Raw genomic sequence first — 27504 nt, 5'->3', positions numbered from 1 at the left:
CTATTTCACCCAGTGATGGCTGCAGTGCTTACCCAGTGGTGGGCACCTGTCAACACCCTCCCCCCTTCATGCAGCTAGCCGCAGGAAGAGCTTTAGCCCACAGCACCTAGTCCGGTTACGGTGACATCATCCTGCTACCGGCAGGAGACGTTCCCTCCCCGCCCAGTGCGGTGTCTCCAGCAGTGCTGTCACCCGACCTGTAACTCGGTCTTCCCTTGCTTCCTCCCCCGGCGGTGACGAAGAGTCGGAGCAGTGCCTGCGCTACTAGGGATGAAGCATCATGAAGGCAACGAGGAGCTGCAGAGCGGGACCGTGGACTCTGTTGCTGCCGGACAGCTGGGAGCCTGGGACTCCGGGAGTACTGAGGTAAGTGGAAAAAACTGGTAGGAAATGGGAGGGGGGAATAATTAAATATATCTTAAAATGGCTTGGAGTGAGGGGGGTTTATTAAATATATATAATGGCTGGGGTGAGGGGGGTTTATTAAATATATATAATGGCTAGGGTGAGGGGGGTTTATTAAATATATATAATGGCTGGGGGTGAGGGGGGTTTATTAAATATATATAATGGCTGGGGGTGAGGGGGGTTTATTATATTTATATATAATGGCTGGGGTGAGAGGGGTTTATTAAATATACTGTATATAATGGCTGGGGGTGAGGGGATCATTAAATATATAAGGGCTGGCAGTGAGGGGGGATCATTAAATATAAATGGCTGGGGGTGAGGGGGATCATTAAATATAAATGGCTGGGGGTGAGGGGATGATTAAATATTTAAGACTGGGGGTTAGGGGGTTCATTTAATACATAGTAGATTGGGGTGAGAAGATCATTAAATATTTTGTATAAGGAGTGGGCCATTAAATATGTTATATAACAGGTGAGGGGGGATCCTTAAATATTATATATAAGGGTGGGAGTGATGTATTGTTGGGAGGTAGAAAGAGACAAAATTATTCAATATATAAAAGGGAAGAAGTGGGGGGACACATTTATTACCAATAATAGAATGGTTCGTGTGTGTGTGGGCAAATTTGTGTGTATATGTAAATATATGTATATATAGCATTCCCGCTAGGCTGTTTTAGCGGGGCGCGGCGCCCTGCCCTCTTCCTGGAAGGCAAAAAGCGCCCTGCCCTCACAGCCTGCGGGTGCCATCTTCACCCGCGGGTCGCAGTGTCCCGCGGGTGGAGAAATGTGCGGTGACCCAGTCATCGCCGGTCACCGCCCGGCATCTAGTCTCTGTGTCTGCAGCGCTTGGGGGCTACCCGGCGTGTCCGTAAGTGCCGGGCACGCCCCCAAGAGTAATGAAAAGGGGACGCGTCTTATAGACATGCCCCCTTTTCGGGCACGTAGGCACCTTCGGCGCGCGCACAAAGGTGCCCTCTCTGGCTCCGGCGCCCTGCCTGCCGCCGGAGCTAGAGTGAAAAAAAAATATATATATATATATATTTATGTTGAAAGCAGCACTCCTCAAAAGAAGTAATAGTTACAATCCTATGCCCTCCAAGATCTGCACGGAAGTCGTGTAGCCACAATAGGATATCCAGCCGGCGGCACTCAGAAAAAATGAGACATACACATGTAGGGTGCACTCTGACGAAAATGCCGAAATAGAGCGTTGAAACGTTGGTCTACGTACATGTGTATGTCTAATAACTAATTCGTTTTTTGTATATAATATATAGATATACACATATACATAATATGCACCTGGAGTGCTGGTACAACCAGCAGTGCTACCTCATTGAAGTGTGGGGGGGGAGGCGTCCACGCAGCGGACACAGCCAGAGGAGGTGGTGCAGAGAGCCCCCCTCTCTTAAGTGCCCTGGGCCCCCCCGAAGGCTTAATCTGGCCCAGCCGCCGTGATGCCGTATAATTCGCACTTTCGAGCGGATATTGGACATTAGAGCGACCCTATGGTTGCTCAGAATGTCAGATGGTATATTGCCACTGGTGTCAGTGGAACAGCGTCTTTCGTCCAACACTCCCACCGATGACAGTCACTCCCCCAGTTGCCGCCCAGGAACGACTATCGGAGTTGCATGGATCGCCATCCAATTCTAATGTGTTCCCTGGTGGTAAAATTAAGAACATATGAACAGTGCATGCGCAGATGCCCAGTGTTTTAAATGTGTACACCTCTGAATCGGGCCCTATCTATCTATCCTGACTGTGTCCCCTGACTACACTAGAGACTGTCTGGGTGTGCCTTGAAATGTCGCGCATAATGTTTTTTACATTTTTGTTTTTTGGAGGGGGTGTTTCACTATTTAACATAGCGGCTTTGGAACATTTAATATGCCACCTCCACACTTTCACCTGAGAGGCTAAAGTATGTGTGTGTGTGTGTGCGGGAGGGGGGGGAGAGGGGGGGGGGGGAGGGGGTGGTAGGGTGCCGAGAAACCTTGCATCGGCCCTGCCTATGGCATTTGGATATGGCTGCAGATAAAATGTCAAAAAAAAAAAAAGTACCACCCCAAGATTCTCAAAATATATGTAGCGAAAATATTACTGTGACATTTTAAGTGCGCACGGTGCCAAAATAAGGATTATGGAATACTCCCCAATTATGCTGATATTGGGGTCCCGTATATGTCAGTCGGTCCCAGTCGATGATACTCTCATTTACATGTAAAACATAATTATCATGTAGACATAGTGCATTAAAGTAATCAATTTATTGAACAATAAAAAATTAATGAACTGGTGCAACTTTCGTAGTGCAATACATAAACTTATTCATAAGCGCAATACATGACATGCCAGATAGGTTATAATATGTGCATATATGCGTACACAATATAAAATCCAAGGGCCACTGCCTCTTGTTTATAGTAAAAGTTGGGGAATTACCTCTTTGGCAGGTGACCCGTGTCCTTATGTTTGGCAGATCATCAGGCCGCCATTTAGGAATTGTCTACGAGGGCCAATGCCCCCCAGGACTTTGCGCTGTTATCAGGCGGGTTGGCTGGAATGGGAGCGTTTTTTCTGATTTCAGTGGCTCATGCACCTAAGAGCTTGCAGAGAGTCATGCTGACATTTATTTTGGATCTGTATTCGCAAGGGTGGTCGCTCGCTGTGGTAGGGCATATTTTAGCAGGTGTGTCTATTTTCTCTGCGTTGTATGACAGGCCCGGCCCCTTCAGCTCCTTCATAATTTCAGGGGCCTGCAGGGGTTGTTCCAGGTCGACCCCTAAAGCGATTTACTGCAGGTGTTCCATTGTTATGTCCATGTTGCTTTACTTGGTGGCTGCGGTCCCTTCAGTTTGTTTTTATTTGCAGCTTTGAATGCTTGCTGTTTCAATTAGGTTTTTGCCATGACGCTTCTTGTAGCATTTTGGGTCCACAAATCAGTTGTCGCCTTTAAGAGGGCTGACCCACCACTCACTATTGCGATGTAATTTGTATGCCCAGAAGCGATGCTAGGCCTTATACAATGCTCCAGTACGGACCAGGCTGGTGGAGGGCACTGGCTTTCACTTCAACCATATCCCATTCCTGCAGTATGTCCGATGGTGCTGGCGCGCGCCTTTGAGCAGATGCATGACGATGGGATGGGGCATGGTTGATGCACAAGGATGTATCCCGGGTACGAAATACCAGTTTTGTAATTTTTTTTGCAGCATTGTTTGGCTTTTTCAGAGCTCGAGCTGGGCAAGTTCGGTAATCACTCATTTAGAAGAGGAGCTGCTTTATCTGCGGCTTCTGCTGGCTTATCCGACGGGGATATCCAATCCCTTGGTCGGTGGCATTCTGCTGCATTCCGGGGTTATATTCGTCCAGGTTTAGCTATTTTGCTCAAACGTAGCTCACCGGAGGCCTAACTACTCACCGACCTACTGCAGGAGTTTAGGAGGAATTTTTTATTTTCCCCCGGGGGACCAATTGGCTTCTGAATTATATGATATGGCGTGATGGTTAGTTTACTCTGGTTTTTATTTTGGTTTTTTGCCTCAAGTCTGGTTAGCTACGTTGTTCCCCTCCCCCTTCTCCCCTCTTTGTTACGGTTCCATGTCTTGTCGGTATGGTGTGTATGTGGTTCAACTGCTTGATTTGTTTTTTTTTTTCGTATTATAAGGTGCTGCATCTGTGTGTGAATGAACATATCTACTTATGTTGTGATAAGTAGATATGTTCTCCATTGTACGCAGTGCTATAAGTAATGTTTGAAATAATATGGAGAGAGTGGCATTTGGTTTAAATAATTATTGCAATAGATTAAATAAATGGTAATATATACAGTAGATATCCAGGATACTACCACATATTTCAGAAAAATATTAAAAACACACCTGTATTGGTACCAAGAATCTATTTTAATTAAATTTTTCTTACCTATATAACACTTTAATTTCTTTCATTGAATATTTCACGTATTATATCATTGATTTACATATTATAAAGAATAATAAAAGTTATATTTTAATTCTGTGCATCCATTGCAGACAACTCTTTCCCTCTCTACCCATCATTGGGAATGACTTAAGTCAGCGAATTGCATTGGATTTGCGCTCTATTGTCATTAGAGCCACTTGATAGCAGAAGCTCTGCCTTCCTGCCAGTTGTTGTGGTATTTCATTGTCCACAGGAGTGTTTGGTGGTGTGCTGGTTCTGGTGCCCGGTTAGATGTGGCTAGGAGGAAGGAAAATACTGCAGTGGTGAGGTACATGTTGGAGAATGCTGGTGGTGTAGTGGAGAATGGTGGTGGTATAGTGGAGAATGGTGGTGGTGTAGTGGAGCAGGTGTTTATTCATTCAGCGATGCACATTTGTTTCGTGGAGCCGGTGTACATTTTTAGTCCTGCAGGATTGGCTCATTTTCTGCTGGTTGAGGTGTTTATTGCTACAGGGTTGAGTTATGGTGGCGGTGCATCGGTTTAGGCCTCGCTTGGCGGTAAAGAATGACACTTGGAGTTACTTTATGTTAATAGGTAGGCTTAGTGGGTGCGCTCTCATTGAAGTGGAGTAAGGCGACAGCTAATTGTCCTGGATGGGAAATGGCCATACCACCAGGACCGGTGGTTGAAGTTAAAGTAGAATTGATCAGTAATGCTTGGCTTTTTTGGCTGTGTGTTTGTTTGAACGGTTTTATTGTTATTGTCCTGTGTGTTCTTATTGTGCCATCACCATTATTAGTATTAACTTATAGTCTAAAAATGTAATCACTTGTCAAAAATAAATTTGACAAAATATTTAAATGCCAACACTGTTGTCTGTGTCTTTATTTTAGAAGTTAAGTTCTAAAATAGTTATACAATAAGTTATATTGTATTTAAGAGGGTATTATATGGTAACACGATAATACACGTTAGTGACTTTATATTCTATTAGACAGCTTGGTAACCACAGATTCCTATAGAACAGCCCCACTTGTAACTACGCTTATTATAATGAATTGTAGAAATCTTCCTGGTATTTTCCATACACCAAGTATCTAAATAATGCATCACTCAGCAGGAAATGTTCTGGAAAACATTTATTGTGTTTGTTTTTACAATTCTTCATATTTTATTACAAGCCATTCAATTTTATATAAATTTATTTTATGTACAAGGGGTGGCCCAATAAATCAGTAACAAGAGCTCTCATTGTGTATATTGCAGGAACTGCACTCCCTCCTCATGGTACTGTGTCATGTGCATGAGACACAATCCCAACTTATTGGTTTTATGAACTTCTGTGCGGTTCTTCAGTACCCAGCGTGAACACTTTTTCCTGTACCCCGGTTGCCCACGAACGATGTTGTGCACAGTGAGCTCGATTCAGACCCGGTCGCTAAGCTGCGGACGCACTCTATGGACGATTATCGCACATTTGCGCATGCATATGTGTCAATGTATGCATGCGTGAACCAGTCACTGCGTCTGGGAATCGTGCGCTCGTAGTACACAGATAGGACGCTATTTTGAGTGACAGCACCGTTTGTTGGAGGTAACAGGGGAAGGTGCTTGTAAACGAGGGAGTGGTGGTGCGAACACAGGCGTGTCTGGGCGTCAAAACGGCGTCTTACGGGTATGCATAATTAGCAAAGTTGCGTCAATGTACACGTCACTTGGTTGTATTTCAGCCTGCAGTAATCGCAGTGCTGGCGGGGGGATAAGGTCTACCTCAAACGCTGCGTGCAGCTCCGATGGCTCTCGATGGTTCCGATTAATCATACACTTTCTGGAGATGACGGGTGTTAAGTGAGAAAAGTTAGTGTCTTTATTCTGGCGGGCGTTCGCTCTGCCATCGCTCTCTAAGACATAGAGGGCGTCCTTACACCAGACAGTGCATCTTAAACATCTGTCCTGCTATTATCAAAGACAGTGTACCAAACCCAAACCTGTTTTCGTGACATGACATTATCACCGTACACCTCGACATGTTGGTGATGAATTTCAGCTGCTGATGTGCCCTTTAGATGCAGAAATGATCACACTACACACCTCAATGTTTGACCATGTTTCTGCCAATCCCACCATGTTACTGATGTTGGGACAGTATGACTGATATGAGCCTCAGTGTAATGGCCATGAGGGGAAGCAGTGGTCTACCTGCTCTGGCCTGGTTGGAAATTAGAATGAAATAGAGAATATTACACACGTGAGAGGTTATGTTACCGTACTTATTGAACCATCCTTGTATTACAATCCATTCAATTTTATATCAATATATTTTATATATATCCGGCCTCCAAACCACCTCTTCTAGCCGGCCAGCACACACCTCTGATGTTATTATCTCATTGCTATTACATACTAAAATTCTATAAATATTAAAATATAAAAGTAAATAAATAAATATAAAAGTTAATACATATAAAAGTGTTTGCTTTTACAATTTTATATCAATTTGTTTTATGTACGAGGGTGGTTCAATAAATAGGGTAGCAAGACCTCTCATTCTGTAAATGTATTCAACTCATACATGGTATCAAACCCAAAACTGTTTCTGTGACATGACATTATCAACGTACACATCAACAAGTTGGTGATGAATTTCAGCTGCTGATATGCCCTTTTATAGACACAAATCTGATTACACTACGCACCTCAATGTTTGACCATATTTCTGCCAACCCTGTCATCTTACAACTGATGTTGGGACAGTATAACTGTTACGGCTTCCAAGACTCACCGTGTAAGACCTCTAGAATCACACAGATGAGGTCTTCACCAATAACAGCCACCCGCTGTTCCCTTAGAACTGGACACGTTCACCGGTACTTAGGTGGCCGCCTGGACTTAACTCAAGATAGTAGATGCTTACACGGTTATCCTAGGGCCACAAGATATTATGCGACTGTTGAATCTCAGGAAAGGGTGAGATATACAAGGAGGAGTAGACAGGGTGAAGCTTAAAGAGTTTATAAATACAGTATATAATGACTTATATGAAGCACAGTGTAACGGCTGTGAGGGGAAGCAGTGGTCTACCTGCTCTGGCCTGGTGGGAAATTAGAATGAAATAGAGAATATTACACATGTGAGAGGTTATGTTACCGTACTTATTGAACCATCCTCATATTACAATCCATTCACTTTTATATCAATTTATTTTATTTATATCCGGCCTCCAAACCACCCCTTCCAGCCGGCCAGCACACACCACTGATGTTATTATCTCTTATATTAAATATATACTAAAATTCTATAAATATTAAAATGTAAATAAATAAGTATAAAAGTAAATAAGGTAAAACATATAAATAACAATCTATATAGAAAAAATAACATTTTTCATAAAATATAACAAATATAATTCAGAAAATATAAAAATTCTTAGTATTCTATCTTCGATCTTCTACAGACTTGATAACTATGTTGTCTTCGATGTGCTGTATAATTACAAATGAATATCAGATCAGTATACCTATTACACATGTGCACTCTGGTAACATGTACAACTAGATACTGTATAACATTATATACATCTTTATTTACATTTGTACCCTTTGTTTATTCCCTGTTACTCACCAACAGCTGACAGCATGCAGTAATATAGCCGGGTTATATACCAGCGTGTAATATTACACCCCTGTAGAGCATATGCTGCCTTGTGACATCTCTTCTTGCACTAATGTGCACACTAATACAGTAAGCACCTGGATCTGTACATCTACGGGTGGTGCAACATCTTAGTGGGAGAAGTTGGGATAATCAGTGTTTGTAGCTAAATATTGGGGGCTAGCCTTCCAGGATATGATATGTAACCGAGACTGAAGGGAAGGAGATTGGGCATGTATAGGGGCATTCTCTGGTTAGTGTGTGGTCACAGAGACTCTTCTCTGCTAAAGGATCTTAGAAGGTGTCTGTAATTAGGAGTTAGTCTAACTCTGGGGCTGATTCAGACCTGCTCACAAGCGGGTCGATGTTTGCCCCCTGCGCATGCGCCACCTCTGGCATGCGCATACGCGAGACCCAGCCAGCGACGGGTGCTCCGTAACTACGGGTCTCGCACCAAAACGCGGCGGCTGTCGATTGTGATTGACAGCTCACCCCGTTTTGGAGGTGGGCAGGGGGGGTGGCTACACAAACGGAGGAGTTCCCGAAGGAACGCCTGCTGTTTGTGGGAGGCACCACTGACATCACCAGTTATGTCAGTGGTGAGCTTCCGCCTCTATTTAGAGCCCGAAGCTCACTAGGGCTTGTGGGAACGAGACCCTACCACAAGGGTTTCGTCGCAAGCCCCGATGGTCACGACCATCACCTGGCCGCTCGCAAAAGCTGTGGGTGGTCACCCACAGCTATGCGAGAGGCCAGGAGGCCAAAACAAAACAAAAAAACGCCCTGATTCAGAGCGAGCGCTCTGAAAGAGTGTCCGGCTCTGAATCAGGGCCTCTATACTATCAGTAGGACGGTTTTTATATCACCCAGACATCTTTCATATGAATGCCTGACTAGGTGCACATATACGCTTTGTAATAAAAGCACTGACATATAAAAGGGACACATACAGTAAAAACAGTCCACATCCCTCCCAGTACCCTCCCAGTTATTATTAATATATGACTGGTGATGCTTGTTTTAGGAGAAAGCGTAATATGGGAGACTAATGAATAGGGTGATGGTGCAATAATAGGAGGCATTGTATAGAGGGGGTGGGGCCAAAAGGAAACATGGCCATGCCCCCCGCTCTGCCCGCAAATACCGGGTAAGCTGTCCAGCGATGCCACCCTATGCCGGCCACGCTCCCCTGCTATGCCAATCTACTTGTTCCCTCCCGGAAGGGGCAGCCAGAATGTCAGCATCCCTGTCATCTACATTTCCACGTGCACCACAATCCATCCAAAATAGATTTATCTCCATTTTGTGGACAGTTACCAAAGGTATAACATGGGCTTCCCCTGTACATGTCCTAATACACACATTTAAATAAACAGAACACACTGAATGTCGTCATATGTTGCAGTTAGTAAATGAGCTTTTATTTTATACTTAAGTCTTATTAATTATTAAGGCATGGGGGCTGATTACTAAGATAAATCATATGATGTAGTCCATAGCAACCAAGTAGTCATTTTCTATCATACATCTATCCACTAGACTGATGAACGGTAATATCTGTTGTTATAGCACATTGTCATATTTATATTATTTCATGACTGTCCAACACCCAGCCCACAAGGGGTCCTCATAGAGCCTGTAGTGTAATTAGAGGAAAAGGCCTCTAATCATAATCATAAACCTTCCAAAGAATAAGGGTTATAGTTAATAAAGTGAAAGTTTCTAGAAGTGGAGATGTTGCCCATAGCAACCAATCAGATTCTACTTAACATTTAACTAGCACCTTCTAGAAGATAATAGCTGGAATCTGATTGGTTGCTATGGGCAACATCTTCAATTCTAAAAACTCTCACTTTAGTAAATATACCCCTAAGAGTGTGCACCAGTGGCGGTTCTTACCTTTTCCCAGCCGGGGGGCTGCCCGGGCTCCTAATCTTGTATTGCACACGTGCAAAAGTCGGGCTTGGGGGGGAAAAAAAAACGTGCATGCGCAGCTGTAGTATAAAAGCATCTGGGCTGTTATACTACACTGCCAGTGCCAACATGCAGGGCAGGTCTACACAGGGAGACTGTCTCCTGCTCCCTGCTGTGCCTGCCCTGCTATTGATTATCACGCCAGTGAGTGGGCAGGGCCGGAGTCAGAGCAGAGATCACTGATGGGGACTCACAGTGGCAGATTTTTACTGGGGGGGCTGCAGTCCCACTGCCCCTAGTTAGAATCCTCCACTGGTGTGCAAATTAGGGTGTGCAGTCCAGTATTTGTGTATATAAAGAAGATAGCCACTTCCTTCTGCTAGGTACCAGCACCCCTCCCATCTGCCCTTAGGTGTTTATAACCAGCACAGGTTCCTGCATTGCTAGCTACATATTACCAGGCATTGTATAAATATACAATAATAATAATAATCTGTAACTAGAAAATATAAATGGAGTTTTGGTAAATGACTCTTAATGAAAGCGCACTTGCTCTGTGGCTGGAACCGGCCGCCTCCACCTACGGTCATGGCTACTACTGCCCGCTACAACAATCAATAGTAGCAGTGTGCTTGGCTCTTTAATTGCCGGGCACAGCGCTACTTATAAACTTTACAGTGGACCGGGCAGCGCTGCAGCGCCCCCTCTCTGTTTCTGTTAGTATCACTTGTGGACTGGGAGAGACATCATGACGACTCCCAGTCAGTCCCAAGGTGGCCTGCGATGAGGAGCCGCTGGCCTGCCGCCATTCCCCCTACTGCGGCAGATACAGAGACTGCGGCTCCCTAATGCCCCCACCCTCAACTTGTTATAAAGCTAAGTGCTGCTTTATGTGCGGGGATGGGGGATTTTAATTGGCATACTGTGTAAGGGGGATGGGGGATTTTTACTTTGGCCTAATGTGTAAGGGGGTGGGGGGGTTACTGTTTGGCCTAATGTGTAAGGGGGGGATATTTACTGTGTTGGCATAATGTGTAAGGTGGACTATTACTGTGTGGGCATAATGTGTAATGGGGAGGGGGGAATTTTACTGTGTGGGCATAATGTGTAAGGGGCATTACTACTGTGGGCATAATGTGTAAGGGGCATTACTACTGAGGGCATAATGTATAAGGGGCATTACTACTGAGGGCATAATGTGTAAGGAGCACTACTACTATGGGTATAATGTGTAATTGGCATTACTACTGTGTGGCGTAATTTGTAAGGAGCACTACTGTGTGGTCATAATTTGTAAGGGGCATTACTAACGTGTATAAGGGACACTATTATGTAGTGTAATGTAAATAAGGGGAACTACTACCGTGTTTCCCCGATAATAAGACACTGTCTTATTTTTTTTTTTGTTAAAAAAAACACCATAGGGCTTATTTTCGGGGTAGGTGTTATATTAATTAATATTGACAGCAGTGCCCCTTATGCAGGCCCCCTTGTAGAAGTGCCCCTTATGCAGGCCCCCCCTTGCAGAAGTGCCCCTTATGCAGGCCACCCCCTTGCAGGCCCCCTTGTAGAAGTGCCCCTTATGCATGCCCCCCCTTGCACGCACCCTTGTAGAAGTGCCGCTTATGCATGCCCCCCCCCTTGCAGGCCCCCTTGTAGAAGTGCCCCTTATGCATGCCCCCCCCTTGCACGCACCCTTGTAGAAGTGCCGCTTATGCATGCCCCACCCCCTTGCAGGCCCCTTTGTAGAAGTGCCGCTTATGCAGGCCCCCCTGTAGCAGTGTCCCTTATTGCAGTGCACTTACCTGACTCGCCGCCGTCCGGGATGTCGCTCTCACCTGCGCGCTGACTGGATCTAACATGATCCAGCAGGCGCGGCCGCACAGGATCCTCAGCACTGTATGACTGGGAACGCTGGTCTCTGCAATGTTCCCAGCTCAAAATGAGTTCAGGTAGGTCTTATTTTCGGGGTAGGGCTTAATTTGGACCGGGTTACAAAATTAAGGGTAGGTATTATTTTCGGGGTAGGTCTTATTATCGGGGAAACACGGTATATCTCGTAATGTGAATTGGGGGGTAGTATAGTGTGGCCACACCCTTTTTTCGGACGCGCGCCTGTAACGCTCACTGTCCCGGTTTCATAGTGGCCGACATACAGCTCCCTCCTTCCGGGAGGGAGCTGAATGCCTGCACACAGCACGGGGCGTGGCCGGGCACTGACTCTGCATGGGGGTGGGACCAGGGGCGTGCGATCGTGCCATCATGGCATCGCCCCCTCTTCACAATGCCAAAAATAAAGGCATTGTAAAGCAGGGGGCGGAGCCACGATGACACGGCACCCGATAATCGGGAGGCTTCCGACCAAATCGGGAGGGTAGGCAAGTCTGCCCTGTTTACAACATGGGGGGGGCACTGATGCAAATTCTGGCACAGGGCACCAAAATGTCTAGCTACGGCTCTGCCGGTATACCATACACGCCTACTCTCACAGGAGTCACGGGAGGCTCACGATTTTTGAGGTAAGCCCCGTACCCTCGGTAGAGTAGGCATTTCTCCCGCATTCTTGCCCACTTCCTAGTGAAGTGGGCAGAATAGGGAAAATTTCTGTGGCGATTTCGGGTCCCCGTGTAGGGGACAGGGTTTTGTGACGCGATTCTGCAAGAATCACGTCATTTGGCTCCACCCCTGTTTAACGCTGCGTGAATCATGGCAACTTACCATGAGGGGGCGGGGCTTAATTACTTGGACCGTCATGTCCCACCCCCCCATTGCCATCCAGCTGCTTCTCCTCCCAGGATTTCTCCCGGGGAAGAGAAAAAATTAGTCGGCAAGTATGCGGTATACCAAACCATTTGGAGTAATGCTGGAGGATGGGAAATAAATAAAACAAAAGGACATTACTCTGTACAAACACTGAACCCTTCTGTAGATAAGAACATGTATTAGTTCTGCGCGGTACTGTATGTGTAGCTAAGTATATAAGGCTGTGTTTTTTGGGATTTGGTATTGAAATATCGACAGCTCTTTAGCCACCAGTTCAAATACCATCTCTGGAAGCTCAACAGCAGGAGATCCCGACGCGACTAGGTAAGTAATCTAATCCTCCCCTATACCCCCCAACCCTAACCCACCCTTAGTGGTGCCTAAAAATAACCTTGCCTAACCCTATGTCCCCCCCAGTGGTGCCTAACCCTAACCCCCCCTCCTGGCGCCTAAACCTTAGTCTCCTGGGGGGGTGCCTAACACTAACCTCCCCCTGGGATGCCTAACCCTAACCACCCCCCTCCCCGCATGCTGACACTAACCCCCTTGCACTGATGTGCTCGCAACCGGGTCGATGGGTAGCCCTGCTTCTTGCGACCGCCTCTGAATGAGGGCCAATGTGTGGTCTGTGTAATGTACATTGTGTGACTTGTGTGAGAACTTCTGTTGGGCAAGGTATGACAGGGGTGAGAAAATTTGGAATGCAAGGGTTGGCATATGGGATAAACACTGGTGGGCAGAGGGTGTCATGGGAGATAAGACATGGTGGCTGTGGGAGTACAGCTGGTAGGGAGTGTGTGGCATGTGACAGAAATCTGGTGAGCATGGGGGCATGTGAGGGAAAAGTTGGTGACCAGATGGAATATGAAGAAAAAGCTGGTAGAAAGGACATGAAATGTGAGATAGAAGCTGGTAGGCAAAGGGTGACATATGATAGAAAAGTGTGGTGAGCAGAGAATGGCTAGTGATTGAATAGAAACAGGACTAGGGCTGGTACGGGAGGTGTTGGGCACTCCCTGGTCCTAATATATTATAGATGATCCTGCCCACTATGCCAATAAGTAAGGGTGTGTAGAGCTAGATAGTAAGAGAGAGACACCTCAGATTCCTGACTCACCATGATGTGATTCAGCCGTATTCGGAGAATGTAACTCAGGCCTCACTGACGGGCGCAGCACTGATGCGGGAGAAGAGGATCCCTGCCTTGCACACCGGCCTTGGATTTCTGTAAAAGAAAAAGAAAGGGCAGTTCTGTGAGAGCACCACCATTCATGTCCCTTACCAAACAATACTCACCAAGTAACGAGTTCATCTGATGACCTCGGTGGAATCCTTGCTCCTTCTCTTCATGTGTATGATGGTGTTCCACTAGCTGGCTCTCACTGATGTTACCAGATGATCTGTGGACAGAACGTACCTTATTACTTATCCTGTCCCTAATCTATCTCTGGTGATACACTCTACAACCATTTACATGCAGCCCTGGCTGTTACGCTCTACATGACATACAATAACCCAATCATCCACTGCACTGATCACTTCCATTTTGGGTACATACCAGCTAGAGTACATTACTAGCGTCTTTCATAAATGCTGTAATACATTTGTTCCCCCGGGATCACGCACCATAAGGCCCCGTGAAACAACTGATATTGCATGGTTCTCTTTCTTCTTCTGAGGTGTCCATCCTCTGCTAACATCCCTGACAGGCCTCTTCTCCTCTCCTCACCCCCTGTCCTCCATTTCCCCCATTTTATTATATCTCTTATGTGTAACTCAAGCTGTATATCAGTTTAGTTAATAATCTCAAGACTGCTATTGTTTCTCCATTTAGTCTTGTGAGAAGCCTATTGTACACCTTTCACCATGAATATTGATTATTACTGCTCCTTACTGTACATCATTGTTACTAGCTCTAGCTCCCTTTTTTCTCTCTTTATCCTTGTTTACAAATAATAACACATAAATATATTATGTACATACATGCAGAGACCTCCATTGGTGTAACCAGCAGTGCTGCTGCCTGAGCTCTGTGTACTTATAGGCAGGGTGGCTTTGGCAGGGTTCTCCAGGTGGAGTTGGTAAATGAGAACCCATGAAATACTGCCTGGTCCTTAGATGTTATTGGCTGTTTGCTGGCCTCTGCTGCTTCCAGACTTTCCAGGTGGTTCTTTCTGCATCCAGAGTGAGGAATGGCTGGCTACAGAAAGAAGAAATAAGTGATTATTGCATCTTTCATTTCAATGTGTAAAGCTGCATACACACATAAAGATTTTCTGTCCAACCATCCAACTATACACAAACAGTTGATAGACGGCGCTAATGTCTCACAGCAGATAGAAAATTAAAAAATGTCTTTAATTTAAATGTTAAATATTTGTATGCACATATATAATAGATAGATTATCCCTAAATGGGATTCCTAAAAAGGTATAATCCTAAAAGACATATATTGTACAAAATGACAATGATACATATAAATAAAACAACCGGTGGGAAGTGATCTCCAATCCCCTGTATTACAGGGTGCCAAAGCCCCTTTCCAGATCCAATGTTAAAAGGCTGTACACAATAGTTCCTCTGTTTGCAATGGTATGAATAATGGGCCTGATTCAGAGCCGCTCGTAAGCGGCCGCTCGTTCACTCCGAGCGATGTTCGCACACCTGCGCATGCGTATGGGTTGTAATACGCATGCGCGAACCAGTCAGTGTGGTCGGAAATCGTGTGCTCGCAAAATAGCGAATGCCTGCTAATTTGAGTGACAGGATGAGGCGTTTGTGGGGGGTAACAGGGGAAAGTGCTTGAAAACGGGAAGTGGAGATCCGAACGCAGGCGTGCCAAATGGTCAAAACGGGCGTTTTAAGGGTGTGCATAATTAACAAAGCAGCGTCATTGACCACGTCACTTGGTTGTATTTTAGCCTGAACTGCTCGCATGATTGCGGTAGGAAAATGCTACCACAAGCACTGCGAGCAGTTCATACGTCTTTCGATGTACTCGATTAATCTAATAAATAGCGGAGATGACGTATGATGCGAGCGGCAAGGGGGCATTTTTTCCAAAATAGTGAGCGCATGTTTTGTTCGCTCGTTCAGACATAGAGGCGTCAACAGACCGCAAAGAGCGAGCGCTTAATTTAAATAGCCAGCCCCTTTTTCTGAACGAGCGTCTGCAAATAGCGTCCGGCTCTGAATTAGACCCAATGTTCCCAGTTATGTGACACTGTGTTGCAAACAAACCGATTGTTTTATTTATTTTATATGTATCATTGTGTTTTATTTATATGTATGATTTGTGATATATATATCAGATGTGAATTCAGCTATAAGAAAGTATTATCAAAGTAATAAAAATCCTTTCTTATATACTGTATGTCCACTTATAGAAAGAAAACTCTTATAAATGTGTCTTGTCAGTAATTACTGTATAGACCTGATCACAAGAATATCTTATTTAAAAATTTCCATTTATAATTATGTAAAAGTAGCCAGGTGGCATATTAGTCACATTGCAGCCTCCTGGCACTGGGGTCATGAGCTAAATTTTCAGCCAAGGCCCTATATGCATGGAGTTTGTATGTTTTCCCCATGTTGGTGTGGGTTTCCTTCCAGACTCCAAAAACACATTGATAGGTTAATTGACTTCTGATTACAATGTACATGTGTGAGTGTATTAGAGAGAGCTAGTAGAAGTGACAGGTGCACATCTCCTTATATCTATGTGACTGACACTTATACATCATCTGCTGATCTGCATTTAGTTACAGGCTGCCCAGGAGCTCATACAAGTTCTGTGTTATACTTACTGGAGCGGGTATGTACGGGGGTGCAACTTCAAGAGCTTCAATTGAGACCCAGTCAACATGCTGGAAAAATGGATGGTGGCGGATCTTTCCATGCACTCCGAGGCGTCTGGTCGGATCTTTATCGCGCAGCTGAAAAAGTGATTTGTATTTAATTTAGTGACTTTAATTAATACAGCAGAAGTGCTCAGCACAATCATGTTATACACATTTCTGCTGCCTGGCACAGAGGAATATAAAGTGATCTATCCATGGCCACAGTATGATAACACTGAGATTCTATCTGGGGACTGTAGCATGTCTCACATTGGGCCTGATACAGAGGAGGATGCATTTAATACATCAGACAAAAGTGCTGGATGTTATAAATGTGTGCATGGGTCTGAGACGCACTGAGCCAGCATCCTGATGGTTACCGCCATCTGTAGCACAGTGATAAATGGTATGTTAAATTAAACATCTAGGATTTCCCTCATGCTGTATATAATGTTATATAACGTTATCTATAGCCATTAGAATTGTATAAGTGACAGAAATACTTCTAAACGTAATATCTGGTTACCTTTACAATGATGTCTCTGGCTGCTGCGCCTGGTGCTTTAAATAGCTTACGTTGGAAGGTAAGTCTGCTGGTGATCATTTGGGTTAGGATGACACCAAACGAATACCAGTCAGCACCAGCGTTGTAGTTCTTGCCAGACCGCATCTACCAGAAGAGAGATAATAGTTATTATGGCTGTCACCAATCCCACTCTAATGTACATTCTTTTATCTCACTGCCCCAGTCCATCACTCTATATAATAAGTGTTTATGTGGGGATAGAATACATGGAGGTAGAATAACAATACAATGTAATGCTCCAATTCAGAACACTGATGAGTGACTGTGCAAGCTTGTAATGATATTGGCATGTGCTGGGTTGTATGGGGAAGGCTGCATGTATACTATACAGGCATTACTATTACTCCGATCTTTATTTCATTATTTATATATCATGGATATTTCCCTGACCTGGGATATCAGGAATATAATAATAGTTACTATCTAGTCTCCTACCTTACTCACCTTTTCTTACTATTTACATAGTAACATCTCAAGACAACATTATAAATCACGTGACGATGATGGCCGTCATTATAAAGATCCAAATAAATAACTAAGAACCCCTTGTTATCCCCTCATAATGTGTAACCAGCACCAGTGCTATAGCCAGGACTTGGTACAGCTAAAGCAGAGCGACCACCAGGGGGTGTGGGGATTAGCTCTCTGCATGGTTGGGTCACCAGTGATCTTGCAGATACAACTGTAACAACGTAATCACATGTGAGAGCCTGACGTCTCACTAAGAGATCTCTGACAATGGCTAATGGGCCTGATACAGAGATGTACCCAATGCCAATGTTTCCATAAGTGAAGCGATTATTTGCCACTGCACAGGCAACATGGTACATTACGGTAGTCGGTATGCAATCGGGAAGCCGGCTGCTGGAATCCCGGCAGCCAGCTCCACGACTGCTTTATCCTGCCGTGGGATAAATGACCGGCGTCTATATCTAGATGCAGCTCATTTCCCCAATGCCGGGAGACAGGCGCCCGGAATCCTGATCGCGGGGGGGTGGGAGGGTTAGGTTTAGGGCACCGGGGGGGGGGACTTAGGGTTAGGCACCCCCCCGGTAGGGTTAGGCTAGGGGGAGGGAGCGTTAGGGTCGGGCACCCCCCCTGGGGGACTTAGGTTTAGGCAGCGGGGAAGGGGGGGGTTAGGGTTAGGCACCCCTACGGAGGGTTAGGGTTAGGGGTTTAGGTTAGATTAGTTCATACCTTACCACGATCGGGATTTCCAGCGCTGTCGGGCTTCCGCTGCCGGGCTCTGCTGTTTTGTCAGCCTGCCGCTGCCGGGATTCGAACTCCAGGCCATGCGGCAGCCGGGATATCATACCAATTCTCCGTAGTCACAAGCTGTGCAGGTAATGTACAGGTGTTCTTACAGTGTGCTTTTTGTAACCATATTGCCTTACACCAGGCTTCTCTATGAAATGGGAGCAGTTACATGAGTAACAGTAGGAAATCCTGTGCACCTCACCTCAGGAGCGATGTAGCCAGGTGTTCCTGCGTATCCATTGGCTGTTCTGTCTCCCAGCATGTTTTCAATTGCAAGACCGAAGTCTGCAATCTTCAGATGACCCGTTTCAGCAACTAGAATGTTTTCAGGCTTGAGGTCTCTGTGAAGAAGAAAAACTCTTTGTATGCATTATGCAAATATTATTTTGATACATTAAATGATGTGTACATTCTAAATATTAGTAGTTTTGGATGTAGGTTTAGGAGCATTGACTAGAGTGCCAGCACCTTATATTGTCATTATGAAATTAGTGTCTATATGATACCACTATTTTATGTACATGTATATGGGTTCAGCAGAATTCTTTTAATCATTTTGCAGCTAAGGACGAGTAGGACCCGTCCTAAGCAATGTAGAGGTTCAAATTGGGATGGGGAAGTTACCTAACAGTCCCCTCTTATAGTTGATGTTGCTTGGACCTGGAAGGGAGTGGGGCTTGATGATGTCATCTTGTCGGCCCTGTGATGTCTTTAATCATCATTACTCTTCTAGATTAAACATTGAAGAACTTTTTAAAAGCTAAAAAATAGGGGAAAGAGCATTCTGAGTGCTCTATCTGCTCTATCCTGGCATCCACAGATTAAGAGGGACCCTCATATGAAAGAAGAGAATCTCCCCTTTCAAATGATTTGATCCCTGAGAAGTTATTCTGTAGTGAATATCGGTGATCACCAGAGAACACATCTGAGCTCCAGAGATTATTATAAAGTCCAGGGATAGGGGAATATATATCCCATCCTGGCTTGAATAAACTCAGGGGCATCTTTATTTGAAAGAGGGGAGTCCCCTCTTTCAAATAATGTGGCCTCTTTGTGGTTATTATCTGGTGATCACCAGGCAATATCAAACTGCACTGCAGAAATACTAGTACACCTGGCAGATAGGGAAGGGTACTTAACACAATTAATTTCCCCCATTCAGTGGCGCTGAGAGGGGGGGGGCGGGTATTAATTACCTGGGCTTGTTGGAGGGTACCGGGTCCGATGCTGCCCCCCTCTCTCTTATCTGTCAGCAGCCCAGCTGCAGTCTCCTCTCCTCTGTCATGCCCCCCTTGGCAACCTCATGTAAAAGAGGAATTTTCTTGGGGTAACCTCATGTAAAGGAGGAATTTCCCCTCTTTCAAAAATGTGTAGTTTTTTACTTGTGATCACCTGACAATAGCACCCTATGCTATAGAAGTGTAATAAGTCAGGGCTGGTGTGCTTCTAATCCCCAGATCTCCCACATGCTGGAATCAAGTAATACAACGGTCCCCTCATTTGATGCGATAGATTGTCTATGTATCAGAGTGCTATACCTTGTTGAGCTGCCATATTATTCCTGCACATTTGGGCCTAAATTGTGTTGCCCGCAGCTCTGTACATGGCTGCATCTAGTGAATTATAGCAAACCGCATATGTATTATGTACGCTACCATATTTGCCTATAATTCTTAGTCAGACAGACCTCTGCTGTTTCTCTCTGTATGTGGAACGGGGGGATATACGGAAGAATAATAGGAGAGATAGAATGCCATGGGCATGTAGCCAGAGGTACCATCCTGTTCTGAGTCCTGCAGATGGATCTCCTGCACCCAGCATGGGACAGTGTAAGTGCCAATACCAGAGATGACGGCTGTGACTGCATATGGAAAATGAATGGGTGGCGCAATGTGCACACAGGATGATGTGCGCTTACTCGCAATAACATCCTGTTACCAAAATATGTGCATTGGAATGTGGCCGCATACAGAGCTGCTTGTGACACAGAATCAGGCCCTTTATGTGTTTCATTCATACACGTAATAGAGAAAATGCATTATCACTTTCTGTGCAGCTTCTGTTTTGGAAACCTGTGTAGAATGCATTATGATGCTGGTCTGGAAAGGTGGATTAATGGTTACAAAATAATGCATACATTTTATTTTGGTTCACACTGTTTTGCAATTACAATAAAAAAAACATTTTATGCCATTGTTGGTAGATTGGCTTTTGCCTTGGTAGGAGAAATAAGCAAACTAATGCTATTACCAGGAAAGTCAGAGTCTTCAGAAAAAACTAGGTATGATTTGTGTGTACACCATAAATAATGACTGATGTTAGATGCTGGAATGTGACCATTACAAAAGTGCCATAACTGGATCAGCAGTAAAGGGGTTAAAAACCTGTGTGCGATTAATATTCTCCACAAAGGATTCCAATTATTGCTGCAAGCAAAGGTGGAAAAAAAAATATCTGTTTTGCACTGAAAGTAAATTTAGTATAATGCCTCTGCCGTGCCACAAGCCTAATTCACAGAATTTATTTTCCCCTCCACTTGGTCACATTTTCTCTTTTCTTCATTAACAGATCTATGGGCCCAGGTCCCATTTGTATAAAACACCATTACCATTAATGATAAATTATGCATACACAGTATGTGAGATAAGTTACATAAATGTGCTGTGATAATAGAACAGTGGCTGGCATGTCACTCTTGTACATCTTTTGCCTTTGGGCCGGCCTATCTTATACCACTTACACACCGAAGATGAAAACCCTGTGTAATTCACTTTTACCCGGTAATTTCCTAAACAACCCGGGATTTTTCCCTGTGTGAAAGGGTCTCCGACCCTGGTTTTTTGCAGGGTCGTAGACTCGGGAATTAAGTCCCGGGTTGACCCTTTCACACAGGGAAATAACCCAGTGTATACTGGGCCTGATTCAGAGACGGACGCTCTGAACGAGCACTCGCTCTGAATCAGGGCGTTTTTTTTTTTTTGTTTGTTTGGCCTCCTGGCCGCTCGCATAGCTGTGGGTGACCACCCACAGCTATTGCGAGTGGCCAGGTTGATGGTCGTGATGGTCAAGACCATCAGGCTTGCGACGAGACCCTTGTGGTAGGCTCTCGTGGCTGCAAGCCCCAGAGAGCTGCTGGTTCTAAAAGAGCCAGAAGCTCTCCCACTGACATCACTGGTGATGTCAGTGGGGCCGACCCCAAATGGCAGGCGTTCTTTCGGGAACGCCTCCATTTGGCCATCCACCCCCCCCTGCCCACCTACCAAATGGGGCGAGCTGTCAATCACCATCGACAGCTCTCCCCCTTTGGTGCGAGACCCGGAGCGACGGAGCACCCGTCTCTAGCCGAGTCTTGCGCATGCGCACGACGGAGCCATACTTGTTGATGAAAACACACTGATACTTTTCAGAAAATCCATGTAGCCATAGGGATCATTGTGTCTTATAACCAATGCAGGGAAATAATACTAAAGATCACATTTGAATGTATATATCTCTGTTTTTATTTTAATATAACAACTTCATAATGGGGGTAAGGTGCAATCAGGGAGATTTCTAGACTCTTCGGGGAGACAGGGAGATTACTACTATTTCAGGGAGTCTCCCTGACAATGAGGGAGAGTAGGCAAGTATGGGCCACAAGTAATACATCCCCATATCAGGCAGCTGAGAAGCTTCTGGATAGAACCTCTGAATAATGTGAGTACAAATTTTTTAAAACTCTCCTCACCCACAAATCCCAGTAACAGAATAAATGACTTGTGCAGAGAGATCCTATATGTGTTCTGAGAATACAGAGTGAGCATTACTGTGTAAGGGACGCAGTGTGTAAGATGTAGGTGGAAATATCGGCAATGAATAAAAGTGTAACATGTAAATATTCTGCATAATACAATCCATACTTATATAACATCATTATACTATTGTTATGTTGTAGCTATATAATTACCGATGGACTATGCCCTTGGAATGGAGGTATTGTACCCCACATACAATCTCCGCTCCATAGAACCTGGTAGAAAGAGAATAAATCAATGTATCATTGTTAGGTTGATCACATATTGGCAACACATTTTCTGACAATGTCTCTGATATTTGTTTTATATAATTTGTCTTTGGTGATACCTATCACTAATCTAACTGTGGTCTCGATTCAGACCCGGTCGCTAAGAAGTGTTCGCTTGTAGCTGCCGATGGTTCGCATTGTGAGCGAAAGCGTATGCATCGCAGTGCGCGTGTGCAAACCACTGTGAAAGATCGGGAAGGGTACGCTTGCCGAACATAGACAGCCCAGCAGAGTGAGTGACAGGAGAGGCCGTTTGTGGGTGGTAACAGGGGCTGGCCACTAGAAACGGGGGAGTGTAGATGTGAACGCAGGCGTGCCTGACTGAAATAACGCAGTTTCAGAGGCGTGCATAGTTAAAAGGAAGCGTCATTGTACAGATCATCTGGCTGTTTTTTACACTCAAGTGATCGCAGTGTTTGAGGTAGGGTATAGACTACCTCAAGTGCTGCGTTCGCTTTCGATGGTACCCAATGTACCGATGCTTGCATACACTTCCTGGAGATGGGATGGCATTAGGGAGCGTCTTAAGACAAGCTGGTGGGGACGTCTACATACACGAAGTGATCGCATGCCAAGACATAGAGGGCATGCTTATGCCTTACCGTGCGTTCGTCTGCCGTGCCGTCACTTAGCCGAATTTGCATACACTGGGAGTGAAAGAACGCATCCAGCGAGCGGGTCTGAATGAGCTCCAGTGTTCATAAGATTGACCAACTTGCACGCCCAAAGGCAAGTAGCACCTTTCTATGTGATAAGCTCCACCCAGCTCTATCCTAATTGGATGGGGTTATACCCATGTGTCCTTCTCCCTGCATCTGACAGCTGCCTCCTTTCCTATATAAAGCTGACTCGCCCCGCTGTTCTCTCTGACCTGCCTAATGGAGCCCAGCCTGAGATCTGGCAACAACAGTGAGAGCAGAATCTCCTCCAAACACATGTGGTGAGTAATATATGTATACATTACTATAGGGACATTCCTCATCAAGTGACCAATGCAACTTACCTTACTGTTTACTTTTATTCTCAGCACACATTTATTACTATAAGAGTGTGTCCCAAATATACATCTCATGTAGCTTCTGCTTTATAAGTGTTTGACAATGTAAAAATGAGGCTAATATTGGCATTGGTGAACATATGATTCTGAGTGGGACCCAGCCACATCCGTGTGTGCATCTTTTGGTGGTCGCCCATCGGTGACTTTATGCCAATGATGCTGCAAAGTCCTCCCTGGTGTACTCTTGTGCCTACGAATGTGCAAGGACTAAGACACCCACTATCAGCGCCCATAGATGCTGAAATACAAATTGGTCGTACCACTGACACTGGCACCAGCCCTATGGCAGATGCAGTTTCCCCATCTGAGTACGGCCTCCTATATGAGCGGCTGAGCTGGCAATTTATGACTTTTAAGGCCCATCGACAGCCTGTCTGAATACTTATTTTGATATTATTCCCAGGAGTTTTTCTATATGTATAAATGTAATTATTATTAATATAATTAAAAATATATTTATACTATCCAAGTGTTTTCCTGTGTGATACACCAGCGCCTGGCATAATTCTCCTGCACAGAAACACCCACTACATTGTCAGCACATTTCTGAGGGAATCAGTATGATTTACCGCCGGCCGACAGCAGCAGGCCGACAGAGGAGGAAATCCTGATCGTCTAGAGAGGTAAGTATAACTAATCTAATTCCCCCCCTAACCCTCCTTTGCCTTCCTGCCTAACCCTAACCTCCTCCCCAGTGCCTAACCATAACCTCCCCTTCCCCTAGCCTAACCCTAACCTCCCGGGGGGGTGCCTAACCCTAAGTCCCCCCTGGGAGCCCTAAACCTAACCCTCCTCCCCCCAGCAGCTGTCCACGGCCATAGCCCGGCATCCCTTCGATCGGGATGCCGGGCGTCGGTCTCCCGGCGTAGGTAAGATGACAGATGTCGAGATTTCAATGCCTGTCATGTAACCATTGCCGGGATTAAGCAGTAGGGAAACCGGCGGTCGGCATTGCGTCCACCTGCTTCCCGACTGCTTCCTTTTCTTAGACTGTGTCTCCCATGCGCCTCAATTGCAGCTCTGACCCTGTGCGCACGCTATCTGGACACATGCGCAGTGCGACATAGATTCAAGCGCAGCACAAAGAAATCGGCAGTGCGTGTGACTCACAGTCAGGCCCTTAATTTTCTCAGGCTAGGATCAAGATATTTAAAAAAAACAAAAACATTTTGCTCAGAGCATACTATCATTTTCATGGTCACAGATGCAAACATTAAAAAGCAGATTTCCCCAAAAATAATGTTTTAAAATCTCCAAAAACCTTGATGTTTTAAGATTGTGAACACAAAATTTCAAGGATCTCAGTGCAATCTTATATTTTTAACCATGTTTGTTAATATTAGCACATGAACATGTCTGATGTTGCACTATATTGCAGTCACTTATCAAACATTTATAAGAAACATTGACAATTTTATGCAAATGCAGTGAGAACTGGAGCAAGGCCCTACCTGTCCTCCCCTCACAGCTCTCACTGGCTGCCACGGACTCAGCCTCTCACCCCCTCCAGCATTGTGAATAGAGAGAGGGAGGTGAGAATGAGAGGGAAGTAAGATATAGAGGGAGGAGGGAGAGAGAGGGAGGAGGAGAAGAGAGGGCCTGATTCAGACCCACTCGCAAGCGCTAAGTGCTCACAAGCGGGTTGATGGCCGGGCAGTGCGCACGCTGCACGTGCAAAAGCCCTGGAGCGAGAGAGAAATTCTCTCTGGTTCTCTCTGGTCAATGATATCTTATGGTCGATGATATCTTATGGTCGGCCGTACTGCACGGCCAACTGGACGATATCGCATGCGGCTCCGTGCAAGGTAATGAAGAACGGAACAAGGAATCATTCCATCCTTCATGACATCGATCTGATGTGTACCACGTATATGATATGTGGACCACCATATTATCCGGGTACGCAACATTCCAGTGTGAAAGACTTAGCTGTGATCAGTGACATGTTTGCACACTTTGATAAAACAGCTTTACAATTATGTCACAACTGTTTTTTCCTGCTAATATTACTGATATCCCAATTCTAAGATATAACAAAGATGTATGCTTTTAAACACTGTGGGGGCCTATTCATCAAACGATAAATGGCCCGGTAACCATGTGGAAACGCTAGTTTAGGTTACCAGGTCATTCATCATCAGGGGTCCGGTAGGACCACCTGATATTCACCAAACTCCAAAAACTGAAAGTTTTCAGAGTTTGCTTCCGAGAACAAGCGCCATCTTCAGATGGCGCTTGTTCTTGGATCCCCGCTCCTTCCTATGGGAAGAAGTTCTGGGGATGTGAAGAGGGATCCGAGTGGATCCTCCACCACCTCCTCACTACCTCCCTGGTGGCTTTGCGCATGCATGATCTCGAAGAGGTACATAATGCAGCTACTTCTGTAGCTGTGATACTAACCGAGGGGACAGCTGCATTTTGGAGCAGCTGTCCCCGCAGCGGAGCAATGATGAATTGCTCCTGTGCCAAGTTTCCCCTGCTGCGAGTTGGATAGTTAAGTATCCCTCGCAGAGAGACCATTCCTTAATCATCGGGGCCCATACGGCCTCCGATGATGAATAGGCCGCTGTGTTATCAATTTCTATACATCAGAAGAAAACGTTCATTAAGTCCATCCTCTATCTAGTTGTGTTTACAAGATATTATCTATATCCTCACCTTGCACTGGGGATGTCAAGGCGGCCTTCCCTTGTGAGGAGCTGATGGAAATCCCCACCACATGCGTACTCCATGCCAAGAAGCACATGCTCCTGTTTATGGAAGAAGCAGTAGTATCATTACACATGTCGGGGAAGCCAGGAGGGAACAAATGGGATCTAAAGGAAAACATCTCAATGAATTAATAATTGCAGAAGGGCTGCATAACTACATTAGCATTAGAAGCTGTTATCTAAGGCATTGATCCCCTATCCTGTGTCAGACTGTGGCATGAAGGGCCCACTGGGGGAAGGCAGCGGTAGGGGCCCATACTTAAGGGTTGTGGCCAGCCAAACTGGATGCTTGGCCACCCATTATAGAGGAGATAGCCTGCAGATAACATGGATACTACAGTGCATGGTCTGTTCATCCATGGTCCTGCTCTACCAGGTAACTGACCCTGTAATATAGTAACAATGTATAATTCAAGTGTACTGTCTGAAACTTGACATTAGAAGGGGAGGGGGGCCCTCAGGCAGTGGGGCCCACCGGAGATTTCCCCTGTACCCCTGTGGGCTAGTCTGACCCTGTCTCTATCTATGGGCCACATAACACAGGCAAAGCCGCTCTTTTCTTCCTGCAGGAAGCAGGACAGATGCACGGATACCTGGTACAGAATTACCGCTGTCTCCCTGTAACTGTCCTTTCTTGCATTGTCCTGAGTCTGAGTTTGGCTTTCTGCAATCACCTACATAGCTGCAATGGGGCCTCTTATAAGTAATGTCAGTCAAACAGCAAGAATGAATGAGCTACACTGTGATATGCCACCAGACCATTACTGTCCTATAGTAGAGCATGGTCTCACAAGAGTTTTACTGCATGGGAGCAGGGGCATAGGGAGGGCGGTTTCGGAGTTCCAGACGCCTTAGTTGCCAGAGGGTGCCCTGAAGTCAGACTCCGGAAGCAGCTGTCAAGTAGGTGATAGCCTGCCAGGTGCTGTGATACAGAGTAACAGCAGCGTCCTGTCCTGCCTTCCTGCTGCTCTAGTGAGAGACTCCATGGTCAGAGGAGCTTGTACTGAGCCCTGATTGGTGAAGCTCAGCACATGTTCATCTGACCTCATCAGAGGGCGGGGCTACAGCAGAATGTCGATGAGGAAGAAGCTGCAGGGTCCACATTAAGGTGAGAGAGGTACCCCAGTTATGTCTATCACCCTCCCTGCCTGTATGTATATGTAACCCTTCATGCCTGTATTTATGTATGTGTGTGTCCCTGCCTGCATGTACTATATGTGTGTGTATGTGTGACCCTGCCTGTATGTGTATGTATGCATGTGTGATCCTGTCTCTATGTGTGTATGAATGTATGTATGTGACCCTGCCTGTATGTGTGT

General features: G+C 45.4%; 1 protein-coding gene across 1 annotated transcript in view; it reads right to left on the bottom strand.

The window, feature by feature from the left end:
- Positions 1–14046: 14046 nt before the first annotated feature.
- The window catches only part of LOC148511710 (protein kinase C delta type-like), a 31482-nt gene continuing 18024 nt past the window's right edge, over positions 14047–27504 (bottom strand). The window contains exons 3-9 of the mRNA XM_088482916.1: positions 26133–26224; positions 22301–22363; positions 18557–18695; positions 17038–17181; positions 16479–16607; positions 14656–14872; positions 14047–14072 (exon numbers count right to left, since the gene is read on the bottom strand). Coding sequence (XP_088339042.1) covers positions 14711–14872; positions 16479–16607; positions 17038–17181; positions 18557–18695; positions 22301–22363; positions 26133–26224 — 729 coding nt within the window. The 3' untranslated portion in view covers positions 14047–14072; positions 14656–14710. The remainder of the gene's footprint in view (positions 14073–14655; positions 14873–16478; positions 16608–17037; positions 17182–18556; positions 18696–22300; positions 22364–26132; positions 26225–27504) is intronic.

The sequence above is a fragment of the Taudactylus pleione genome, unplaced genomic scaffold (genome assembly GCF_031769625.1).
Source record: "Taudactylus pleione unplaced genomic scaffold, aTauple2 ptg000296l, whole genome shotgun sequence".
Taxonomy (NCBI): Eukaryota; Metazoa; Chordata; class Amphibia; order Anura; family Myobatrachidae; genus Taudactylus; species Taudactylus pleione.
The sequence above is the reverse complement of the archived record's forward strand: the minus strand, read 5'-3'. Positions and strand labels throughout refer to the sequence as shown.